The 22,436-nt window shown below is 39.9% G+C and overlaps 1 protein-coding gene across 4 annotated transcripts in view; it reads left to right on the top strand.

The window, feature by feature from the left end:
* Window positions 1-482: 482 nt before the first annotated feature.
* Window positions 483-22,436, top strand: part of ST7 (suppression of tumorigenicity 7) — a 202,508-nt gene continuing 180,554 nt past the window's right edge. For 3 of the 4 annotated variants that reach the window (XM_083366702.1, XM_083366701.1, XM_083366700.1), the window contains exon 1: window positions 483-711. In XM_083366702.1, the coding sequence (XP_083222828.1) occupies window positions 561-711 (151 nt within the window). In that variant the 5' untranslated portion in view covers window positions 483-560. Of the gene's footprint in view, window positions 712-18,361; window positions 18,419-22,436 lie in introns of those variants that run through there. The other variant, XM_083366703.1, reaches the window with a different exon arrangement.

Below are 22,436 nucleotides of genomic sequence, written 5' to 3'. Positions count from 1 at the left end.
GCTTGAGCAGGGGACTGGACTAGACCTCCAAGGTCCCTTCCAGCTCTATTCTATTCTAAATGAGGATGGTAGGAGAGAGACCGGGTTGTCGTCAAAAACGTTAAGGTAAAATACAACTAATATGAAATAAGAGTGGAAGCTATTTCTTCTGAATGGCTCCCTTCACGTTGGCTTCCTCCCTGTTTCTGCCATCGGTTTGTAAGTTTAGGCGCTGCAGAGGCAGGAATCGTATTGATTTTGGCCTCCGGGAGTAACCTTCCTTGCCAGTGCAAACCAAGAAGCAGAAGAGGGTTGTTAAGAGGCGAGGGACGGAGGGTGGGAGGGAAGAGGCTCCTCTTACAGCTGGGTTTGTTTACCGCTCAAGCCGAGTCTTAAATAGATGTCTGCGCGGAAACCCTGAGAGGGGGCGGAGGTAGAAGGGGACACGTTACTTTGGGAGACATGAATCATCCCAGAAGTACACAGAGCGAGATCGAGGCAGCAGAGAGCAAGGCTGGAGAGCGTGTGTGGCTTCGCTCTGCCCCTCTCAAGCCGCCCCCTGCTCCCTTTCTTCCCCAAACATGGCCGAAACCGGGGGCGGTTTTCTGGAGCAACTCAAGTCCTGCATCATCTGGTCCTGGACGTACTTGTGGACTTTCTGGTTCTTCGCCATGCTTTTTCTCGTCTACATCTTGAGGGTGCCTTTGAAGATCAATGACAATCTGACCTCAGGTAAGTAACGCACCTTTTTCTCTCCTTGCCTAACCTTAGGCCATCGGCTGTGCAGCTCCGGGATGGCTGGAAGGTGGCGGATGATGGGTTCTCTGGAGGGAAAAGGCGGCGAGGTAGAAATTTTATTTAGAGCCCACCCAGTTCCACGCTGCAGGCTGAAAAGCACCATCGCTCTTGATGGCAGAGAAGTGTAACGTTTTTCTTCTGCTCCTGTTGTAACTTGTACCTCTTAGGTGGTAAAATTGGAGAAGACTCAGGCTGGCTCTCTGCTCGGTTTTGGTGGTTTGCTTGTTTTTGTCCCCTGTTAGAAAGAAATCCAACCCCCGTCTTCCTACTATCTCCGTTTCAGCTGCGTGCGCCTCCACAGGAGGCATTTTTGAGTTGGGTATCATGGTTTTATACTCACTTTTCTCCTTCCCAATTTTCTCGTGGAGAGAATGAGTGGGAACATTTGGGCAATCTGGTTGTGCCTGCTGGCCTGTTCTGTCCCAAACTAAAACTCTTGTAGAAAAATATTGGAGGAGTGTTGATGCACCCGGATGTGGCAATAACTATGCACATTAAAAGCCAACTAAACTAAAACAGTCTTTCCAGATCTTGTGTCTATGGATGTACTGGGCTGCAGCTTTTAAAGGTTTTGGTTAACATGTAGAGTGGGATAGGAGGAACTTTTAATCCTGTCCATAGGTTTAGTGAACAAAAAACTATGGAAGTTCTATTTAGCTACCATAACAATCACTACTGTAAGAGTTGACACGTTTCCTGCTCCATGAAAATAGTGAATAAACAGGGCTAACTAAAGCGTTTTGCAAGCTGCAGGGAAAGACTGTTAGTCCACTGCATGCCTACATAAAAAAGTAATCAAGTAATAATTGTAGGGACAGAATGCTGTGTATCAACAGCAGCAAAAAGTTATGACATGCCATACATAAGTCAGTCTGATTTTTCCAAGCTCTTGACAGGACTTGCTCCTTGCTCCATTTGATTGCCAGCAGCAGTGACACCATCAGGTTGTGCAAATAGGATAGTGGCCTTGTGGCCACTAAGATTTTTCCTTATCCATTTAAAAAAGTAGATATAAATATGTTACACCATATATCTGACGCAGAATCATTAATACACCAATATTAGAATGATATGGAGATTAATGTGTTTTGTCATGCTGTTTTTAGAGCTTTGAAGTAGCATGATGTCAACATATAACAGGAGGTAACAATCAATAGGATTTGCTTTTAAATATTGAGTTATACAGTTTGAATGTATCCAGATAGTTGCATGAAATAACTCATAAATGCCTAAAAATTAGACCATGTAGATGAATATTTTGAGATGACTACTTTATAGTATTTTTACTAAAAATAGTGAAATGCACATGGAAGTTTAAAAATACAAATGCTGGCAGAAAAGTAGCAAGGAATGTTTGTTCCAAGAAGCAAAAATGTGAATTAGTGTTTGTTCACTTTGTTATGTGAAGTAAGGTATTGTGTGTGAATGAGAACCATTTTGGTGTAGTGCAGGGGTCTTCAAAATTGGCTGTTTTATGACTTGTGAACTTCAACTCCCAGAATTCCTCAGCCAGGAACGCTGGTTGAGGAATTCTGGGAGTTTATTTATTTATTTATTTATTTTTGGGACTTATATGCCGCCCTATGTCCCAAAGGTCTCAGGGCGGCTTACAACAATAAAAATACAATAATACAAAAGTTAAAAAGAATTAAACTAGCAGCCCCAATAATAAGTTAAAAACATTTTAAAAATCCCTGTCAGTCCAGGTCAGCCTGATGGAAAAGGAATGTTTTAAGGCCGTGGCGAAAGGACCGGAGATCTGGGGCCATCCGGAGCTCAAGGGGAAGTTGGTTCCACAGGGCTGGCACTCCCACAGAGAAGGCCCTCCCCCTGGGGGTTGCCAGCTGAACATTGTCTAGCCGACGGCACCCTGAAGAGGCCCTCCCTGTGTGAGCGCACTGGGCGATGGGAAGTCGTTCCCGGCAGTAGACGGTCCTGCAAATATCCCGGGCCTAGGCCATGTAGGGCTTTAAAGGTAAGTACCAACACCTTAAATCTCACCTGGAGGGCAACCGGTAACCAATGCAGCTCACGCAGGAGGGGTGTAATATGGGAGTATCGGGATGCTCCCATCACTACCCGCGTGGCCGCATTCTGCACCAGCTGGAGCCTCTGGGTGGTCTTCAAGGGCAGCCCCATGTAGAGAGCATTGCAGTAATCTATACGGGAGGTAACGAGTGCGTGAGTGAGTTGAAGTCCACGTCATAAAATGGCCAAGTTTGAAGACCCCTGCTGTAGTGGATAAGGGAAACAGGGAGACTGAGTCCTAATCCTGTCTTAGGCACAAAGCCAACTGGGTGACCTTTGGCCAGTCATTTTCTCTCAGCCCTAAGAATGAAGCAATGGCAAACCACTTCTGAAAAACCTTGCCAAAGAAAAAAAATCAGACATGATTGAACAGAAGAAAAAAATGCAGCAAGAAAAATACAAGCATTTAGACCAAGGTTTACATTGACAGACACTGCAAATCATTTGGAAAACAAAGGAGAAAGAAAAAACTTAAATATTTATTTTGTTTTTGGATGTGTTTTTCTTTTTCTTTTCTTTTTCTTTTTAACATTGATAATATGATAGAGACTTTGTTACTAAACTTAAAAATTCCTATTCCTTTTTTTCTTTTTTAATATTGTGAAAACAACTTAATCTCCTTTGCATGGTATCTCTCATTTGTTTTTTTTATTTATAAAATGTATTTGCTGCCCATCTTATATCCAACAACTCTGGGCAACAAACAATATTGAGCTTTAATTGTAACACTATAGTAACTTTCTATACATCTAACATCTTTTATCTTTATGTTCCATTGATTTAATTGTAATTTGGTTATTGTGAGCTACCTTAAATTGACAAGAATTAGGTGACACAGAAGTTTAATAAAGTATTAACTTTCTTTGAAAATATACCGTATTTTAAATACAAATGTGGGAAAAATTATGGCAGAAGCAAAGTGCCACAAGCTTGTCCTAACTCACACACAGACCCAAAAACATGCAGATGTTGTTGTGCCATTCTAATTATGTCACACAAAAGAGGCAGTCAACTTATTTTCCATTGGTCCAGAGGACAGGGCTGGAACCAATAGATGAACAAGGAAGAAGCTTTTGATTGAATGTCAGAGGGAACTTCCTGACTATAACAGGCTGCCAGCCAGTGGAAAAGACTGCCACACAAAATAGTGAGTTTTCCTTTGCTGGAGATTATGGAAAATAAGCTGGATAGTCATCTAACAGAAAAGAATAATGCAATGCTTTTATTAAAAACAAAAGCAAGGTTTCACACTATATATCCATTCTTTAGACTTAAATGTAAATCAGAATTTGAATCAAAAGTTACTAAAAGAAGACAAAGATGTATTTATTTCTCAGTCTAGATATGAATAACTTATTTAATGATTAAATGCATTTAAATACAGTTCTTAGTGGAACTTGTAGGCCAGGAAAAAAGTACAGCTATTTAGAATTGCCAAAAGGATTATTCCCTTTGTTGAAAGAAAAATCTTCATCAAGGTCCAGTCCAAGCTGGGAATAAACAAAATGGAGACTGCTTTAGAAATAAGATTGTGGTTTATTGAAGAGCAAAGCCAGACAGAAGCGTGACTTTGGGAAAACTGACCACATGTTGCTGGGAGTGGTGGGTTTTTGTACCTTCTTGGGCTTTTGAGGTTGTTTCCTGTTCCTGTCTGAGTCTTTGTATTTCCTGTGTCATGTACTTTGACCTGCGTCTGAGTGTGCCATTTTGGTATTGGTGGGTTAATCCTATTATGTTTCCTGTCCTTAGAGTTTGGGTGAGGGTATGTAGATTTTAGGGGTCTTTGTCCTCCTAATCTCATCAGTTTCTTCTAGCTTCCTGGCTCCAACCTTCCTGAATGAATTATTACATCTGCATTTCTAAAAGCTGGTTTCTGCTGAGTTTCTGCTTGGGGCTATTAAGAAAAACTGGGCTTTTTTGTCTTCAAGATCCTCTGGGAAAATATATTCTGCCTTTTTAATATTCACCAAAATATTTCTTTCTCTGTATTCTTTCCACAATTTCACTTTGTACCATAAGAGTGTGGATGACACACTTTTACTGGCACAAGATTAAAAATTGATCTCTTCAAGGAGACTTGATAAACAACTTTTAAACTGTTAATGCAAAAAAGGGGGGAGAGATACTAATAGAGGCAGCAGAAAAAGATCCCTTCAGTGGGTCCCAAAAGGGGGAACTTCCAACTCATGGAGATGTAAACGTCAGGGCAAAAGTTCTGTTAGGTGGGAAAGAAATTTATAGTGTCCAATATTCTGTGCCAATTATTTTCTGATGTTGATGCCACTTGGAGCTTCCAGTCAGGTTTTTGAAGCACATGCCTCCAAAATTCTTCACAGCCATGTTTTTCCTCAATAACCACTGGCTGCCCATTTCCAAGAGTTATTTCCTGCCTTAGCTCTTAGTTTAGTGCATCCAGGGTTTGTGATGTCCAATTGAGGTTAGCCAGTGTGCAAGCCAGGCTATTAAATTGCACACAGTGAGCCCTAGGACTCCCACTCTAACATAGTCAGGGCTTGTGCTATCTCCTCAGTGAGGGCATATGAATTATAAATCACCTGTGGGGGCCTGGTTCCCTTCCCTTTAGAATTTGCAGGAAGGTGTGCATGCAACACTTTAGTGCCACAGGGCAAGAACCGCCTAAGGAGCTTTACTGAAGGTAGGTGAAGGGGATAAACTCAGTGTGATTCTGAATGGTGTGTGTGTGTAGCTACTACTACAAAACAGGCAATGCAAGCATCCTGACAAATTTTCCTCCCACCAGACACAAGTCCAAGGTGTTCAATACTTACTGTGCCAACCATTCCCAAATGCCATCCCTCCATAAATACATTTAAATGACTTATTACATTACAAATGAGGCAAGAAATAAAACCTTACAATGAGTTTCTGCCCTCCCCATATTTTTTCAGTTGTCTTCTGAGGCTTCACGTGGGGGCCAATAGCTCCAGGACTCCTTCCTTTCTCTGCAGCTTTCCACAGTCATCTGGGGGGATGGTAGAACTTGGGAAGATCTGTTCCACTCTGGCTGCATGGTGACTTTCTAGTGGATGCCTGAATTCAAACCCCATTCTCTAGCTTAAATGGATGGAGGCAGCATTTCCCTTTTGGTAGCTTATTTTAAGCAGAATTTCTCACTCACTTTTCCATTCCATTTTCACACAGCCTCTCCCTTTTCACTAACAAAAGGTCCTGCACTCTGGCCAAACCCCCATGCTTTCCAGAATCTGTAATTTGAACAGATCCTTTCTGCAGTTAGGAAAGGGCAGAGGGAGCAAAATCCAACTGCGATTGGGAAAAGGGTCTTCTCACTCTCACATACAGACATACACACTTTTCCCTGGCTCCCCTGGGCTTTAAAATAAAAATTTAGAGGTACTCATCTTCTTTCCAAAGCAGCCCTTGAGTTCAAACTCAAAACTCCTTTTACTACTGTCACTCCACATGGGCAGTGCCTGGGAAACCCATCCACAGACATAAGGTGTCTGTTGCCGGCAAGATAGGGCTTATCAGTCCCAGTCTATTGGTTAGGTTAGCTTGGAGTCCCATCTGGGTCTCCAAATTGTTGAAAGAAAAATCAGGGTCCAGTCCAAACTCGGAATAAACAAAATGGAGACTGCTTTAGAAAGAAGTTTGGTGTTTATTGGAGAGCAAAGCCAGACAGAAGCGTGGCTCTGGGAAAACTGACCACATGTTGCTGGGAGTGGTGGGTTTTTATATCTTCTTTGGCTTTTGAGGTTGTTTCCTGTTCCTGTCTTTTCACATTTCATATATTATAAAAATTACTATACTATTTGTATGTCTTATCTCTCTTACTATTAGACCCCTTTATATCCATAATTTTTCTATTATTTTAACCATATTCAAACTAGTGTTTATTCATATAGTACTCCCTCAGGTAGATCGCATCAAATCTCTCAAATCTGATTCTAGCCTTCTATATCAATAATTTTTCCAAAGATCTTCTAAAACTGATTGTGATTCAAACAACACAGGAAGACATTGTTAATAAGTTAGTAGATGCTCTTGAAAGCATCCCAGAAAATATAGCACACTGTATAAAAACAGGTGTTTTTTTTTTCAAATTGGAAATTGTAAGATGAATTTTGGAAGTTGAAGTCCACACATCTTAAGATTTGAAAAAAAAATAATCTGGTGTAGAGATTCAAACATTCATGTTTCTGATAATGTCTGTGGTGGAATCCAATCTAGGTATATTGTTCCAGGTGTAAAATTTCCTTGCCTGTAGGAAGTAAACATAATTATCTTTTTAATTTTTCTTTGGAAATTGAATTAAAAGTTATTTTAGATATATGTTTGTCTGAAATCTAAATAGTAGCAGTAGTAGTAGTAGTAGTAGTAGTAGACTTTATTGTCATTTCAACAATATACAGTACAGTACACAGTGAAACGAAACAACGTTTCCCCAGGACCAAGGTGCTACATCAGATGACACGAATCAAAAGAAGAACAGAACACAAACTACACATAACTCCAAAGTAAAAACTTTAAAAAACTACAAATACAAGTATTTATAGTTCCAGTTTCTTTGTGTTGAGAATTCTAATGGCTTGTAGGAAGAAACTGTTACACAATCTGGATGTCTGAGCCCGAATGCTCCTGTACCTCTTTCCAGATCGCAAAAGAGTGAAGAGTGTGTATGAGGGGTGTGTGTAATCAGCCACAATGTTTCTGGCTTTACGGATGTAACGTGTGAGGTAAATATCCATGACAGAGGGAAGAGCAACCCCAATGATCTTCTCTGCCATCCTCACTATTCGCTGTAGGGTTTTGCGATCCGAAACGGTGCAGTTTCCAAACGAGGCAGTAATGGAACTCCTCAGGGTGCTCTCAAAAGTCCCTCTGTAGAAGATTGTGAGGATGTGTGGTAGAAGCTGTGACTTCCTCAGTTTCCTCAGAAAGTAAAGACTCTGATGGGCTTTCCTTGTTATGGAACAGGTGTTGAGGGACCAAGTGAGATTCTCCGCCAAGTGAACACCAAGAAATTTGGTGCTCCTTACGATCTCCACGAAGGAGCCATTGATGTTCAGCGGAGAACGGTCATATTTTGTCCTCCTGAAGTCAACAACCATCTCTTTTGTTTTGTCTACATTCAGAGACAGGTTGTTGGCTTTGCACCAGTATATAAGCTTCTCCACCTCCTCTCTATATGCTGACTCATCGTTCTTGCTGATGAGACCCACCACGGTCGTGCCATCAGCGAACTTAATGATGTGGTTTGAACTGTGCATTGCTACACAGTCGTGTGTCAGCAGGGTGAACAACAGGGGACTGAGCACACAGCCCTGAGGGGCCCCAGTGTTCAGTATGGTGGTGTTAGAAATGTTATTTGAGATCCGGACTGACTGAGGTCTTCCAGTCAAAAAGTCCAGGATCCAGTTACAGAGGGAGGTGTTCAGGCCCAACAGGGCCAGCTTCCCCATCAGGTGTTGGGGAATAATAGTGTTGAATGCTGAACTAAAGTCTATGAACAGCATACGTACATATGAGTCCTTGTTTTCTAGATGAGTGAGAGCTAGATGGAGTGTAGTAGAGATGGTGTCATCGGTGGAACGATTTGAGTGGTATGCAAACTGCAGTGGATCCAATGTTACGGGCAGCAGGGTCTTTATGTGCCTCATGACGATCCTCTCGAAGCACTTCATGATGATGGGAGTAAGTGCAATGGGATGGTAGTCATTGAGGCAAGACACAGATGGTTTCTTCAGCACGGGAACGATGATCATTGTCTTGAAGCACTTTGGGACAACAGTGGTGCTCAGAGCTTAAAGCTTTTTGGATTAAAATTTGGTGGAACATGCAGAAGATTTTTAAGAAAAAGATAAGATTTTTACCACAATTGTTTTTGTTGGGTATTATCACTGATTGTACTGTTATAGAAACTAAATTGATGCTGAATTTAATAACAGCTGCGAGACTTTTCGTAGCGCAATACTGGAAGAAGGAGGACCTGCCTACTATTGAAGAATGGACTTTGAAAGTTTCGAACTTGGCAGAAATGGCTAAAATCTCGGCATATGTGAAAGATCACTCACAACAGAGATATATAGTGGAATGGAGAAGATGGATTGATTATATTCAGAACAAATATGGGACTATAAAGTATCATTTAGCATTTGAATAGTTATTAGTTGTAATTAGAGGCTATATTATTTTTCTTTTCTATGGCTAAGGAGAGTTAAAGTGCAATAGGGTTTAAAGACTAATTATAGTAATTAGAATATTTTAGAGTAAGATTGTATGCTGTAATACCCTGTATTCGGCTCTGGGAAGTTGGGGTGTGTGTGTTGGGATGGGAGGGATGGGGAGGGGGGTGGGGTAGATGGGGTATATGTTTCAAAAATGTATTTTAAAACTTTTCAATTAAAAAAACCAGTGGTGCTCAGAGAAATGTTAAAGATGTCGGTGAAAACATCTGCCAGAATGTCGGTGAGCACTCTGCCAGAAATATTGTCTGGTCCCGCAGCTTTCTGTGGGTTGACTCTACTTAGGGCTTTCCTCACGTCAGCAGTGGAGAGACAAAGTATCTGGTCGTTGGAAGGAGGTGTAGTCTTCCTTGCTGTCACATTGTTCTGTGCTTCAAAACAGGTGTAGAAACTGTTCAACACGTCTGGAAGTGAGCCATCGCTCTCACAGGCAGATGGTAATATTCTGTAATTAGTGATGGCTTGGATGCCCTGGCACATACGCTGTGTGTCGCTGCTGTCCGTGAAGTATTGGTGGATGCTCTGAGCATGTGCACGCTTTGCTCTTCTGATGGCCCGGGACAATTTGGCTCTCACTATTCTTAGGGCTGCTTTATCGCCTGCCCTGAATGCAGAGTCTCGAATTTTCAATAGAGCACGCACCTCTCCAGTTATCCACGGCTTCTGATTGGGGTGTAAAATAATTTTCCTGGAGTCTGTAACATCATCAATGCACTTGCTGATATAGATGGTCACTGATGATGTATACTCCTCCAAGTCAATGGAGTCGCCGTTGGTTGCAGCCTCCCTAAACATGTCCCAGTCAGTGCATCCAAAGCAGTCCTGAAGAGCAGAGATGGCTCCTGCTGGCCAGGTCCTCACCTGCTTCTGTACTAGCCTTGAACGCCTGATGAGTGGTCTGTATGCTGGAATTAGCATAACAGAGATGTGGTCTGAATAACCGAGGTGGGGGCGGGGCTTTGCCCAATATGCATCCGGGATGTTTGTATAAACAACATCCAGCATGTTTTCCCCTCTGGTTGCAAAGTCCACATTTTTTTTATTTGAAAAGTTTTACAATACATTTTGACTTTAATCCCCCCCTCCCGCACCCCTATCCAACCCTCCCTATCCCTCTCCCCCACTCCCTCCTCCCCCCCCGACTTCCCAGAGCTAAATACAGGGCATAAAATCAAAAAACAAACATAAACACCCCTATGTTAACAACAATAAACTATAAATTCTATCTCTCTCTAGCTCATATAAAATGAATACAAACAATATTAATATTACAAATAAAGTAGAAAAAAAAGAGGAAAACAGAAAAAGAGCTTTACTCAAAATAAATTTTCTTAATCCCAGTCCTTATTCATATTAATTTCAAAAGAAAAGAAAAAAGAAAAGAAGAAAAACAAAAAAACTTTCACCTGCTATTTGCATTCTCCCACCTTTCTCTAATTTCCAAACAAATTCTCAGTTACACGCCAAAAGCGCCTATCTCTGTTAATCTTAATAATCTCCAACCATACTAAACTATGATCAAAAATAGTTCTTGCATGTATCACGCCAAATGTCTCGCAATTCCAAATCATCCTTAAGTTCAAATAAAAGTTCAAATACAAAGAATATATATAAAAAAAGATTTAGGCAATCTCTAAGACAACTTATTATTAATTAGGAGCTTACATACCCATTCTTAGTTCAACACATACTTTAAGTCCATAACCCTAATATACTTTTCTAGCAAGCAATCTTAAATTGTGTAAAATATTAACAAAAAGAAAAGAAAAAAAAACTTTATTTCTCCTCTATAATAATTTTACTCCATTGACATTCTAATCTAAAAATTAATCAGCAATCTTAACGCCCCAAAACTTTTGGAGCACCTCTGTCATGACCCCCAAAACTTCTTTAGACCGCTCTCCTCCCACATCTTCCCTGTAAGCACACTTTGAAGATTCCATAACTTTCTGCTGGTCTTGCTCTTGCTCTCGTCTCGCTCTTCTTAGGGCGGCACGCGTCATCTTCTGGCCACCTGCAGCAACCGATGAAACTGTGACTTGATACCCTCCAACACCATTGTCCTCTGTCTGTCTATCTGCAACGTCTTGAAGCTTTCCCCCACCGTATCCTTTTGCAGCTTCCAAAAATGATAGGGGGGTTGCTTTTAACACATTACTATAAAAATCACGTGCCTGAGCCACAGTAACCAAACAATGTCTTTTACCTTCATACGTCGCCACCAATCCAACTGGAATCTCCCATCTAAACTTAATATCACGTTTCTTAAGTTCCTGTACTAGAAATGCAAAATCTTTCCTTCTCCTTAGGATCTTCGGAGGGATCTCTTTTAAAACCAAAACTTCTTGCTCAGCCACTACCAAATTAGTATCATAAGCAGCTTGAATGACTTCATCTCTCATTACTCTCTTTGTAAAATAGACCACCACTTCTCTGGGTAACTTCCTCTGTCTTGCAATCCATGAATTTACACGAAAAACTTTGTCCATATTTCCCTCAATTTCAGATGCTGACTGGCCCAGTACCCCTTCCAGAGCCTCAGAAATCAGCTGCTTTAAATCTTCTTTACCATTCTCCTTTAAACCCCTAATTCTAATAGCATACTGCATCTGATTATACTGAACAAGGCTCAATTCTTCGTCCATTTTATCCCTTATATTTTCATTTTCTAATACCTTTGCTTCTAATATAGAGTTCTTTTGACTGAGATCCTCCACTTTTATATCCAGCTGTAGCACACATTCAGCTACAGATTCAACCTTAGACAAGATGTCCACCCTCATTGCTCTCAGCTTCTCTTCCATCTTCTTCTCCAATTTCTCCATTTTCTCCTCCATTTTCTCCTCCAGCTTTTTCAACTTTTCATCCATCATATCAGACATCAATTGTGCATGCTTTCCAAGAGCGTCTTGTAAATCCTTAAGCGTCAATGCCGGGGGAGATGCAGGAGGAAGCAAAGCTTGCAATGAGGTCTCTTGCACCAGGGAAGACCCCGCATTCCGGAGAGCTTTAGAAGTTTTAGCCGCCATCTTCCCCCACTTTCACTTATTACGCACTTTCACTTTGAAGCTATAAAATCCATTGAGCTAGAGAGTAAAAATAAAGAGTCCACTTCACCTTGACCTCCTGTACCGCTCTGCCTGCATCTTGATAATCAAAAGTATTTCCTTTTGGCAGGGGTGGTTGCTAACGCCTGGCTCTGCTCCAACAATCCCAGAGCAGAGGCGCTGCGCAGCTCGGAGCAACCCAGGCTTCGGGGGGGATCATCCTTCAGCCGCCCAAGCTCTCAGCTCAGGCGGCCCCGGAGAGCTCAACCCCTACCTGGGGCCTCACCCCCTCCTCTTCTCCCGAGGAGGGGGCTTCAAATCCATCTAAACAGCTGATCGGCACTGTTTACGATGGAAAAACACAGCTGCGGAGCGGGCAGCCCAAAAACGGCTGTCTTCGGCGTCGTGTCGCCACCGGAAGTCGCAAAGTCCACATTTTGATGAAATTTAGAGAGCACAGTTCTGAGGTTTGAATGATTGAAATCTCCGGCAACAATAAATAATCCGTCAGGGTGTGTGTTCTGCAGTTCGTTAATAGTCCAGTAAAGTACACAGAGCACTTCCTTAGCATTAGCGTTAGGTGGAATATACACTCCGAGTATAAAAGCAGTGGTAAATTCCCTGGGTAGATAAAAAAGGTCTACATCTCACAACCATAAACTCCACAAGCGGTGAGCAGTAGGTGGAAACAAGGACAGAGTTTATACACCATTCTTTGTTTATGTAAACACACAGTCCACTGCCACAGGTCTTACCACACAGAGCTTCATTCCTATCGGCACGAAACGCGGCTAACCCATCCAACTGAATAGTAGCATCTGGAACTCTATCACTCAGCGATGCCTCCGTAAAAACAAAGACACAGCAATGTCTGTACTCACGCCGTGTAGCTTGCTGGAGTCTGATGTAATCGAATTTATTGTCCAGGGAACAAACATTTTCTAGCAAGATAGATGGTAAAGCAGGCCGACTAAAGTTAGCCTTTAACCTAGCATTTACCCCTGCTCGTTTTCCACACTTCCGCTTCCTCTCGCACTGCTTTCGATGCCCCCTCCTCCATCTGTCAGCTTCTGGTGACACCGGGGTCTGAAGGCCTGGGCTTTGGAGCAAGCTGAGGTTATGCAGCTTCCTCTGCAAATCTTTGGTAATAATGTTATTGAAGTTGTTGGAGTTGTTTCTGAGTTTCTATAGTGTCTGATGATGGTACACGTAAACGCCAGTTGCTCCGACATCCATATGTTGTGTAAGACAGCTACCACATAAAAAAGATAACACCACTTTGGATCTGCAGTGGCCTCTGCGAGCTACTGCCTCACCGCCATGTCCATGCCTGCTGTGAATACCAGTCCAAATGCAAAAGTTTACAACTTGAAGCTCTTTTAACATTTTACAATTATGAATGTAATAGTCACATGAATTATAATTTAAAAAGCAATCTTGTAAGTGGGCCAAAAATGTATTAAACAAATGCAAATTTCAGTTTAACAAAGAACATTTTGATGAATGCATATTGTTGCAATTCTTTTTTATCATTTTGAAGGTGCAGAATCTTATTTTTGCTATTTAAATTAATTACAAAGTATGATATATCCTTGTTACTGTGAATTTGCTCTTTTCTCATCTTTTCATATTTCTCACCTTCTCATCTTTCCTACTACCTTTTCCTATTGGTATCTTATGATTTATCACTTGTTATTTGTATCTTACTATTTATGATTGTATCTTATGACATCATTTTGTTGTTTGTATGTACACTGAGAACTTATGCATCAGAGACAAATTCCTTATGTGTCCAATCACACTTGGCCAATAAATTCTATTCTATTCTATTCTATTCTATTCTATTCTATTCTATTCTATTCTATTCTATTCTATTCTATTCTATTCTATTCTATATGACATTAAACATACTGATTATTTGTGGTGGAATTCAGTAGAAAAATATGACAATCTGGGACTTCCATTTTTAATTCAGTGTTTAACCCACTTAATGTTAAAATGATGTTTTAGGAGATTCAGTTTGAATATTTCTATTGTAAATAAGAATAGATAACAAATTTCAAGAACTCTGAACAGGTGGCTAAGTTTTTATACTAGTCTGGACACTAGAGGTCAGACTTTAAACACAATAAAAGTTAAAATTATTGACTCCCTTAGATTTCATTATAGGTAGGACTCTAAAAATATTGTATAATACCTTTAAAAGAGAAATGAGAAATTTGAGTAGGGAAAGGAAAATAAACAAGGAATTAGACTTCTTTTCTTTTGATCATCAGTGTGCCTATAAGGAACTCTCAGATGATCTGCACTATTGCTAAGCAGGCTGATTCCTGCTTCATCTTAATATGTTGTCAAATCTTTCTATAAACCATCTGTCACAATCTTTTAGAATATATAAATTGATACTGAACTGAACAGACTGTGTTTGGGAAAGGGATTATGAAATAATTGACTGATAAGCTACATTAAGTGTACAATAACAAATGTTCCAGATAGCATATAGGAGACATCATAACATTGCCTGTGTCCTGCCATATGACACTGCTTCATAGAACTGACGTAGAGCATGCCCACTTTGTTGGATCTAGTGGGACAGATTATTATCTGGTGGGAAGAAGCAAATATAATCTCCCCAGTTTTTTCTAGAATTATGTTTATCTTGGCCCATGGTATTTATCTTGGTTCTATGCAAGGCTAGGAATGCATGGAATTGCATTACCTGTATAGGAATAGAGTCCATTTGATATCAGGTTAGTATTGGGTTTTTTCCACTTAACAGTCTAGCTTGAGGCCTTGGTGGCCTAATGAACTGAAATATTAATTCAAATCTTATTCTCCTTAGTTTTTAGATATCAATTAAGATCAGCCAAGAGTTTCTACCTATCTGGATTATTTGGTGATTATCATTTCATCGCCAACTCTCTTTTATCTTAAATGAATTCAAACTCTTCTTACTCATAAAATACTTAAACTGCAAATTGTCAGAAAATTGACAATGGGCTGGACCAGTCACACTCTCATCTCAACCCACTTCACAGAACTTGTGAAGAAAATAGAAGGAAAGAGTATTATACATGTTCACTGCCTTGAGTTATTTATATAAAATAATAAAGATGAATAAACAAACTTAGGTAGCATAGTGGCCGAACAGTTAAGATGCCGGGTTTGTCAAACAGAAGGCTGGCAGTTCAAGATTTAAGTACCGTATCTTATGACAGAGTGAGCTTCCGTTACTTGCCCCAGTTCCTACCAACCCATCAGAAACCATGTAAAAATGCAAGTAGATAAATATGTACCACTTTGGTGGAAAGGTAACAGCCTGCCTTGCACCTCAGTGTATAATCATGCTGGCCACATGACCACAGAAACATCTTTGGACAACGCGGGTTCTTTGGCTGAGAATCAGAGATGAGCACCACCCCCTAGAAGCAGACATGACTGGCAGGAGAAACCTTTACCTTTATAAGCAAGCTTATATATTTAAATATCAATATCAGTATGAAGTATCAATATGGAATATATTAGTGATTACATGACTATAAGAATAAATTATTATTGAACTTTATCCAAGATTTATCTAGCATTGTTTTAGAACTCTAAAGTAGAATTAAAATCTGTTTTGAATGTGAAATAGGAAAAAGAAAAGTATATTGAATTTATCTCCTATTTTTTGAATCATTTCTTGCAGAAGGATTCATGAATGACAAGTGACTGATTTAAACATAACTTTGGAAATGTATTAAGTTGCATTGTAGTGTGTTACTTCAAAAAATGTACCGTAAACTGAAAAATTATAGATAGGCATATATTAGTTTCAAATCATGGCACTTTTTTCTTTTTTGTAATTAAATACAAAGAAGTTAAAGAATATGCAAAATAATAAAAGACGAGAAAAAGAAACAAAAACATGCAAAATATTTATAGAGACTTAAATACATCAATACATTGAAACCATAATTCATTATAGTCATCAGTAACTGAGCTACATTAATCAATTCTGCAAACCACTTGAATAGTTGGAGCCATATGTTTGTTTTTCCAGTGCTAAATAGTAAGTCTTTGGACTATGCAGTAAGTTCATTTTCTTTGTCCATAAGTCAGCTCCCATGTCATAAATATCATAAAAAATGCAAATATTTCATTATTTTACATCTCAAAGTTAATATGTGTAATTGTTTGTTGCTGAAGTAGAACAATATATTTAAATAAAGCATTAATTTCACTACATCTCCAACAACATAAACCAATGAGGTCATTTCTAAAACATTACTTCTGGTTGAAAAGGACGTACACTGAAAATCTACTGGAATTTTTGCTTAACATAAAACTTGGAAGAAAAAAAGAAAAAAGATACACATTTAAGGAATTTTGGAATTTTTTTGTATTTTTTTAAAAAAACATTATTAAACAGACATCCTAATAGCTCTCTTCTTTCTCCCCCACAATCCTTTTGGCTCCCAGTTACTACATTGCTACTTGAATATTTTTATACTATGGGCATTATTACTCATTTCTTTTTTTATCATTCTTCCTAAAGCGAGACATCACATGATCACATTGCTTAGTGATTGCAATTTGGGCAATCCCTATTGCCATCATTAAGCAAATTTTACTAGTCCTTAGCTAAGGATTCAAGCCAAGCCAGGCCATTCTGGATTTGTTCCCTCCCAGCCTGAGCCTCAGTAAATTAAGGGATTGCCTCTTAACTCTTCTCCACTGCCTATTCTCCCACCCCCACCCCCAAATCTCTTTCCTTCTGGTCTTCATGCGCCCTGCCTTGCAGAGTGGCAAATACCCCAGAAGCAAGTGGATCTGGGACTGTTTCTCAGGCTCCAGGAAACTGCAGCTGCCCCATCCCAGCTCCAGTCATCTTTGCCACTTTGTACTCTGAGACCCCTTCTAATAACTGACTCTAGGATGATATATATCTAAATGAAACAATGATCATCCACAACATCAAAAATTCATTTATCTCTCATCGACAAGGGAGATGTCTATCATTATATGGTAGTAGTGCCCATTTACAGTCTGCAGAGGGTAATTAAGCCAGACTCTGTAAAAGAAATAATGAAACTAATAGAACATTTCAGTCCCCAGTGTTGTGAAATGACATTACACAGTTATTTGTGAGCAAAGGAATTTCAAAGGAGATGAGAAAGAGAATGATCTGAATTAATGTTTATCCAGAGGCTTAATTATCTGTTTTTAATCACAATATATGTATGTATTAATTCGCTGAATATTGCCAGGTTGTTGTGTTTTCAGCAACAGGTGTGTGTGCGTGCCTGAGTTATATCAATAATATAATTGTCATTATCTGTACTTTATTCATTTATTTTTTTTAATGACTTAATAAGTTCTGGCTTTCCAAACTGTATGTACTATATATGCCTGTAGGTGATGCAGCTCAAATTTTAGTCTATACTTACAATATAATAAGCAGTCTTGTTAAATGTGTAGCAGGCCAGCATGATTAATTTCTTGAATAAATATGAGAGGTTTTATGAACCTCTCATATTTGTCCTAATGAACAAAAGTAGTAGAAGTTGGTTTCAAATATTTTGTTACTAGGCTAGGATGGCCCCGGATCTCCGGTCCTTTCGTCGCGGCCTTAAAACATTTCTCTTAAATCAGGCTGACCTGGACTGACGATAGGGATTTTTAAATAGAATATTTTTAATTTTATCATTGGGGCTTTTTAGTTTAATCTTTTTTAACATTTGTATTATTGTGTTTTATTGTTGTTAGCCGCCCTGAGTCCTTCGGGAGATAAGGCGGCATATAAGTCCCAAAAATAAATAATAAATAAATAAATAACACCTTCAGCCGAGTTTAGGGGATGTCAATGTCAGTGTTCTCTTTGAAAGGGCTTCAGGTGTGGGTGTGTCAACTGAGAGGCACACCCATAGCTGAAGCCCTTATAAACTGAGCACTGACACTGACAACCTCGAAACTCTGCTGAAGGTGTTACCTAGCCTGGTAACGAAACATGCGGAAACCAACCCACAAGCTCGGAGAACGAACCTTCACCCTCATCCTACATCCAAGCTACAGATATTTGCCACTATTTAATTCAATTTACTATTACTTAGATGAAGCTGACTGTCCTTTAATAAAATTGTTCTGCTAAGACATACTGATTTTCATGTTTCACCATCAAATAATGCCTAGAATTAGAGGCTGTGATTAGAGATAAGAATGCTTACAGATTTTCTTGTAATATGTTGCAAAACCCGTTTTTAAATAAACACACATGATAGTACTAAAGTTATTGGCACAGAGAAAGTTCTCTAAGCTAATAAGTACAGAATCTTTGAACAACTGCTGTCATGAGTGGACCAGGTAAAAACAGTATTTTCAACGTAGCAATTAAGAATGTTTTAATTTGCTGAATGTATTAAAATTCATAGCATAATACATTATTTAATGACTTGGTGTGACAAATTGCTTAATTTGTCTATTCTCTGCTCTCAGATTGACTTTCTGTTTGGCAATATGGGAAGTTTCTATGCATTTGTTAAGTCAATGTTTTTCAAAGAAAATTTCCAAAATGGTTGATATATTTTTTCTTTAGAAAAACTGCACGATGAATCTGTGATTAGACATTATTTATAAAGAATGGGTAACTTGTGCATGCAGGTTATCTGTTTCTATTATTTGATGAAAAAAATCAATTTGGAGATGTTATTAAAATGCATTTTCTTTCAAGCACAACTATAATGCAAACTATTTTGTAATGCAACTCTATAAAGTTGATTTTATGGTTGCCAATACTTTCCTTCCCATCAGAATATTCTGAAATCAATTTTTGGTGGATTTCCTTATTTTTTAACTGTATTATTTTACAGTTTTAGAAATATCTTTGCCAGTGAAGAAAAAAAAAATTATCCTAGCATAGACCTAGATTAAATAGTTGAGAAAAGCATTTGAAAGCCATGATGGAAGAGAAGTATAAAACATATAATCAAGTTTTAGAGAAGTACAGGAATACAAAACATATATCTTGGTAATACTTAATCAGAAGTTATGTAATGCCAAACGAGAGCAACCTTTTCAGTTCCGCTGAATTCTTTATCTGTTTTTTTTCCATTTTTCAACCTACTTCTTGGTAAGCTAGAAAAATGTGGGATAGACAGCTTCACCACCAGATGGATTTGTAACTGGCTGACAAATCGTACTCAATGAGTAGTCCTTAATGGTACTACATCTACCTGGAGGGAAGTAAGCAGTGGGGTACCACAAGGTTCTGTCCTAGGCCCGGTACTCTTCAATATCTTCATAAATGACTTAGATGAGGGAATAGATGGGGAACTCATCAAATTTGCAGATGACACTAAACTGGCAGGAATCCCAGTGGATGATCACTTAAACATGAGTCAGCAGCCAAAAAAGCTAATACAATCCTTGGTTGTATAAACAGAGGGATAGAATCAAATTCACATGAAGTATTAGTACCACTTTATAAAGCCTTAGTAAGACCACACCTGGAATACTGCATACAGTTTTTGGTCATCACATTACAAAAAAGATGTTGAGCCTTTGGAAAAAGTACAAAGAAGAGCAACTAAGATGATTAAAGGCCTGGAAGCTAAAATATATGAAGAGTGGTTGCAGGATTTGGGTTTGGCTAGTGTAGAGAAAAGAAGGACTAAGGGGGACATGATAGCAGTAATCCAGTATTTGAGAGGCTGCCACAAAAAGGAGGGGGTCAGTTTATTTTCCAAAGCACCAGAGGGCAGGACAAGAGACAATGGATGGAAACTAATCAAAGAGAGAAGCAACCTGGAATTAAGGAGAAACTTCTTAACAGTGAGGACAATTAACTAGTGGAACAGCTTGACTTCAGACATTGTGGGTGGTTCATTATAAGAAGAGATTGTACAGTCACTTGTCTGAAATGTTATAAGATCTCCTTTTAGAGCAGGGGGCTGGACTAGAACAGGTGTCCCCAACCTTTCGTCTGCAGTCCACTACTGGGCCATGGCCTATTGGCCACCGGGCTGTGGAACAGGCTGGCTAATGCGCACACTCATGCCCACTCGTATTAGAACTGCTGCTATGCAAATGGGGCTCTGCACGGTGAAAACAGGGTGCCACAGTTATGCAAACAGGGTGACGCACAACACAAAAAATGGGTGCGTACGGTGCAAAAGCCAGGTGGTGCATGGTGGGGAAATGGGGGAAAATTGGGGAGTGGGCGGCACGAAACCCGGGCATTACTCAAAAACTGGGCGCTGCATGGTGCAAAAATGGGGGAAAAGAGGGCTGCACACAGTGCAAAAACCAGGCGATGTGTTGTGCGAAAACTGGGCAGTGCATGATGTGAAAATGGGGGAAAACTGGGCGACCTGCGGCACAAAAACCAGGCGCACAAACACTGGGAACCACATGGCACAAAAACAGGACAGTTCTAGAGTCCACATGGCAAAAATAGAATGGTACTAGCATGTGTCACGTGGGTGCTAGCACCCCCCCATTTGTGTTACATGTGCTCATGGCTCCATTTGTGTGTGTGCTTCCCCACCCTTTCCGTCTGGTTCACTAACCAAGAAAGGTTGGAGACCTCTGGATTAGAAGACCTCCAAGGTCCCTTTTAGCTCTGTTCTCATTCTGTTTAAATGTTAACATAATCCATGAGTGTTGCAGTAAGTCAGTGTCACTTCTAAATGGACTCTGTAGATAAACTACAGAATCATTGTTAGATGTTTTTAGTATCAAATTACTACTAATTTTCAAGATCACAGAAAATGATTGTTCCCCCAATTTCTGAGCCTGCAAAAACCAAGTTCCTTGCCTATCTTTTACTAATGGATCAAAAATGCAAATACTTTGGCTTGGCAATGAGCCAAAAAACTCCTAATTTACTGAATCATAGTTTCTGTATCAGCAAGGCCAGAAAGTAATTTTATTTGTCATATTATATATAAAAACATTGTGTGGTTGTAGAGGACTGAACCTAAGTTCCAGTAGGCACATTCTAAAAAAGGAACTCCTGGTCCAATTGATTCACCAAGAGTAAAACTTTATTGAACCAAAGTTAGTTCTGAGGTTTTCCCATGAAAACCAATATAGATAAAACCTCCTTTTTTTCTCTGGGCCACCCATAGTTCATTGTCCACCAATTATGTGCAGTTCTTTTGTTTTGGGAAAACAGTCTTTGCTGTTTGAACAGTTCTCAGAACTTGACCTTGGAGGGTAACTCTTCTCAGGCAGCAGAAGGCTCTCACACATTCCTTAGCCCTCCCCACTCCCTAGGAATTTATCAACCCCCCTCCCATTTCTGTTTGGTAAACTACAAGCCGAAATCAGGTGCAAGCAATGATGAAGGTGAGACAGCTTTGATATGCCAACCCTCCAGAGGAATGATAGCCCTAGAAAATAAACACAAAGGTGCATACAACATTACACATTACATGTTCTTATTCAAGATTTTCTTTACTGGGGCTGACCTGGATGTTCAGCATGAAATCTGTGTACTAACCTAGCTGCCTTCACATCTATTGCTGCCACTCATTCTGCATCAGCTAAAGGATAGCCCTTCCATAATACCAAATATTGCAGTTTCCCCCTATGGTATTGGGAGTTGAGAATCTCCTTGATTTCATAGTCCTCCTCTCCTTTGGCCATGATGGGAGGGGCCCCCCACCTCCATAGCAAGCCTTAATTCCAAGCTACAGAAAGGCTTCAACAGGCTATAGTGAAACACTGGGTGTGATGACCCAGGGCACGGCACAGAGGCAAAAGAGTCAACTGGCAGTTCAAGCCACCCTTTATTTGCTCCAATTTTCCCCAAATGCTCCCACATTTCTGACAAGCTGCAGAACAAAATAAGACACACACACCTTCAGCAGCCTCTGCCTGCAAGTAGTTCCACAAGTTTTTAACTCTTCAGGCATGGAAAGTGTGTGTATGGAACAAGCAGCTATGGGGCAATTGAACACTGTTTTCCATTCGTCCCCCTCCTTAATCCTCACTCAATAGTAAACCTCCCTCTAGTACAGTTTAGTGAAGATTTTTCCCCCTTGCCAAATAGCCCAGCATATCCCTCATCAGGGGAAGGGGATACATGTTTTCTATACATATACAGTTCAGCCCCCTATAAGGGACCCATCTTTCTTTTCTTTGAAAAAGCACTGGGGCTGCCATTCTTGATTTATCAGCTGGGTGAACTCCCTCACCAAGTTCTTGTCAATGAATGCTTGGACTTTGTCCATCTCTCTGGGAGTCATAGAGAACATTTTTAGCTTGGGTAGTTTGGCTTCTGGCATGATCTCGCACAGTCAGTGGTTGATGAGGCAGGAGAACATCTGATTCCTTTTCACTAAAAACCCCAGCTATGTCATGATACTCTGCTGGAGTC

Source organism: Vipera ursinii (genome assembly GCF_947247035.1).
Source record: "Vipera ursinii genome assembly, chromosome: 6".
Classification (NCBI taxonomy): Eukaryota; Metazoa; Chordata; class Lepidosauria; order Squamata; family Viperidae; genus Vipera; species Vipera ursinii.
This window is presented reverse-complemented; position numbering and strand designations above follow the sequence as displayed.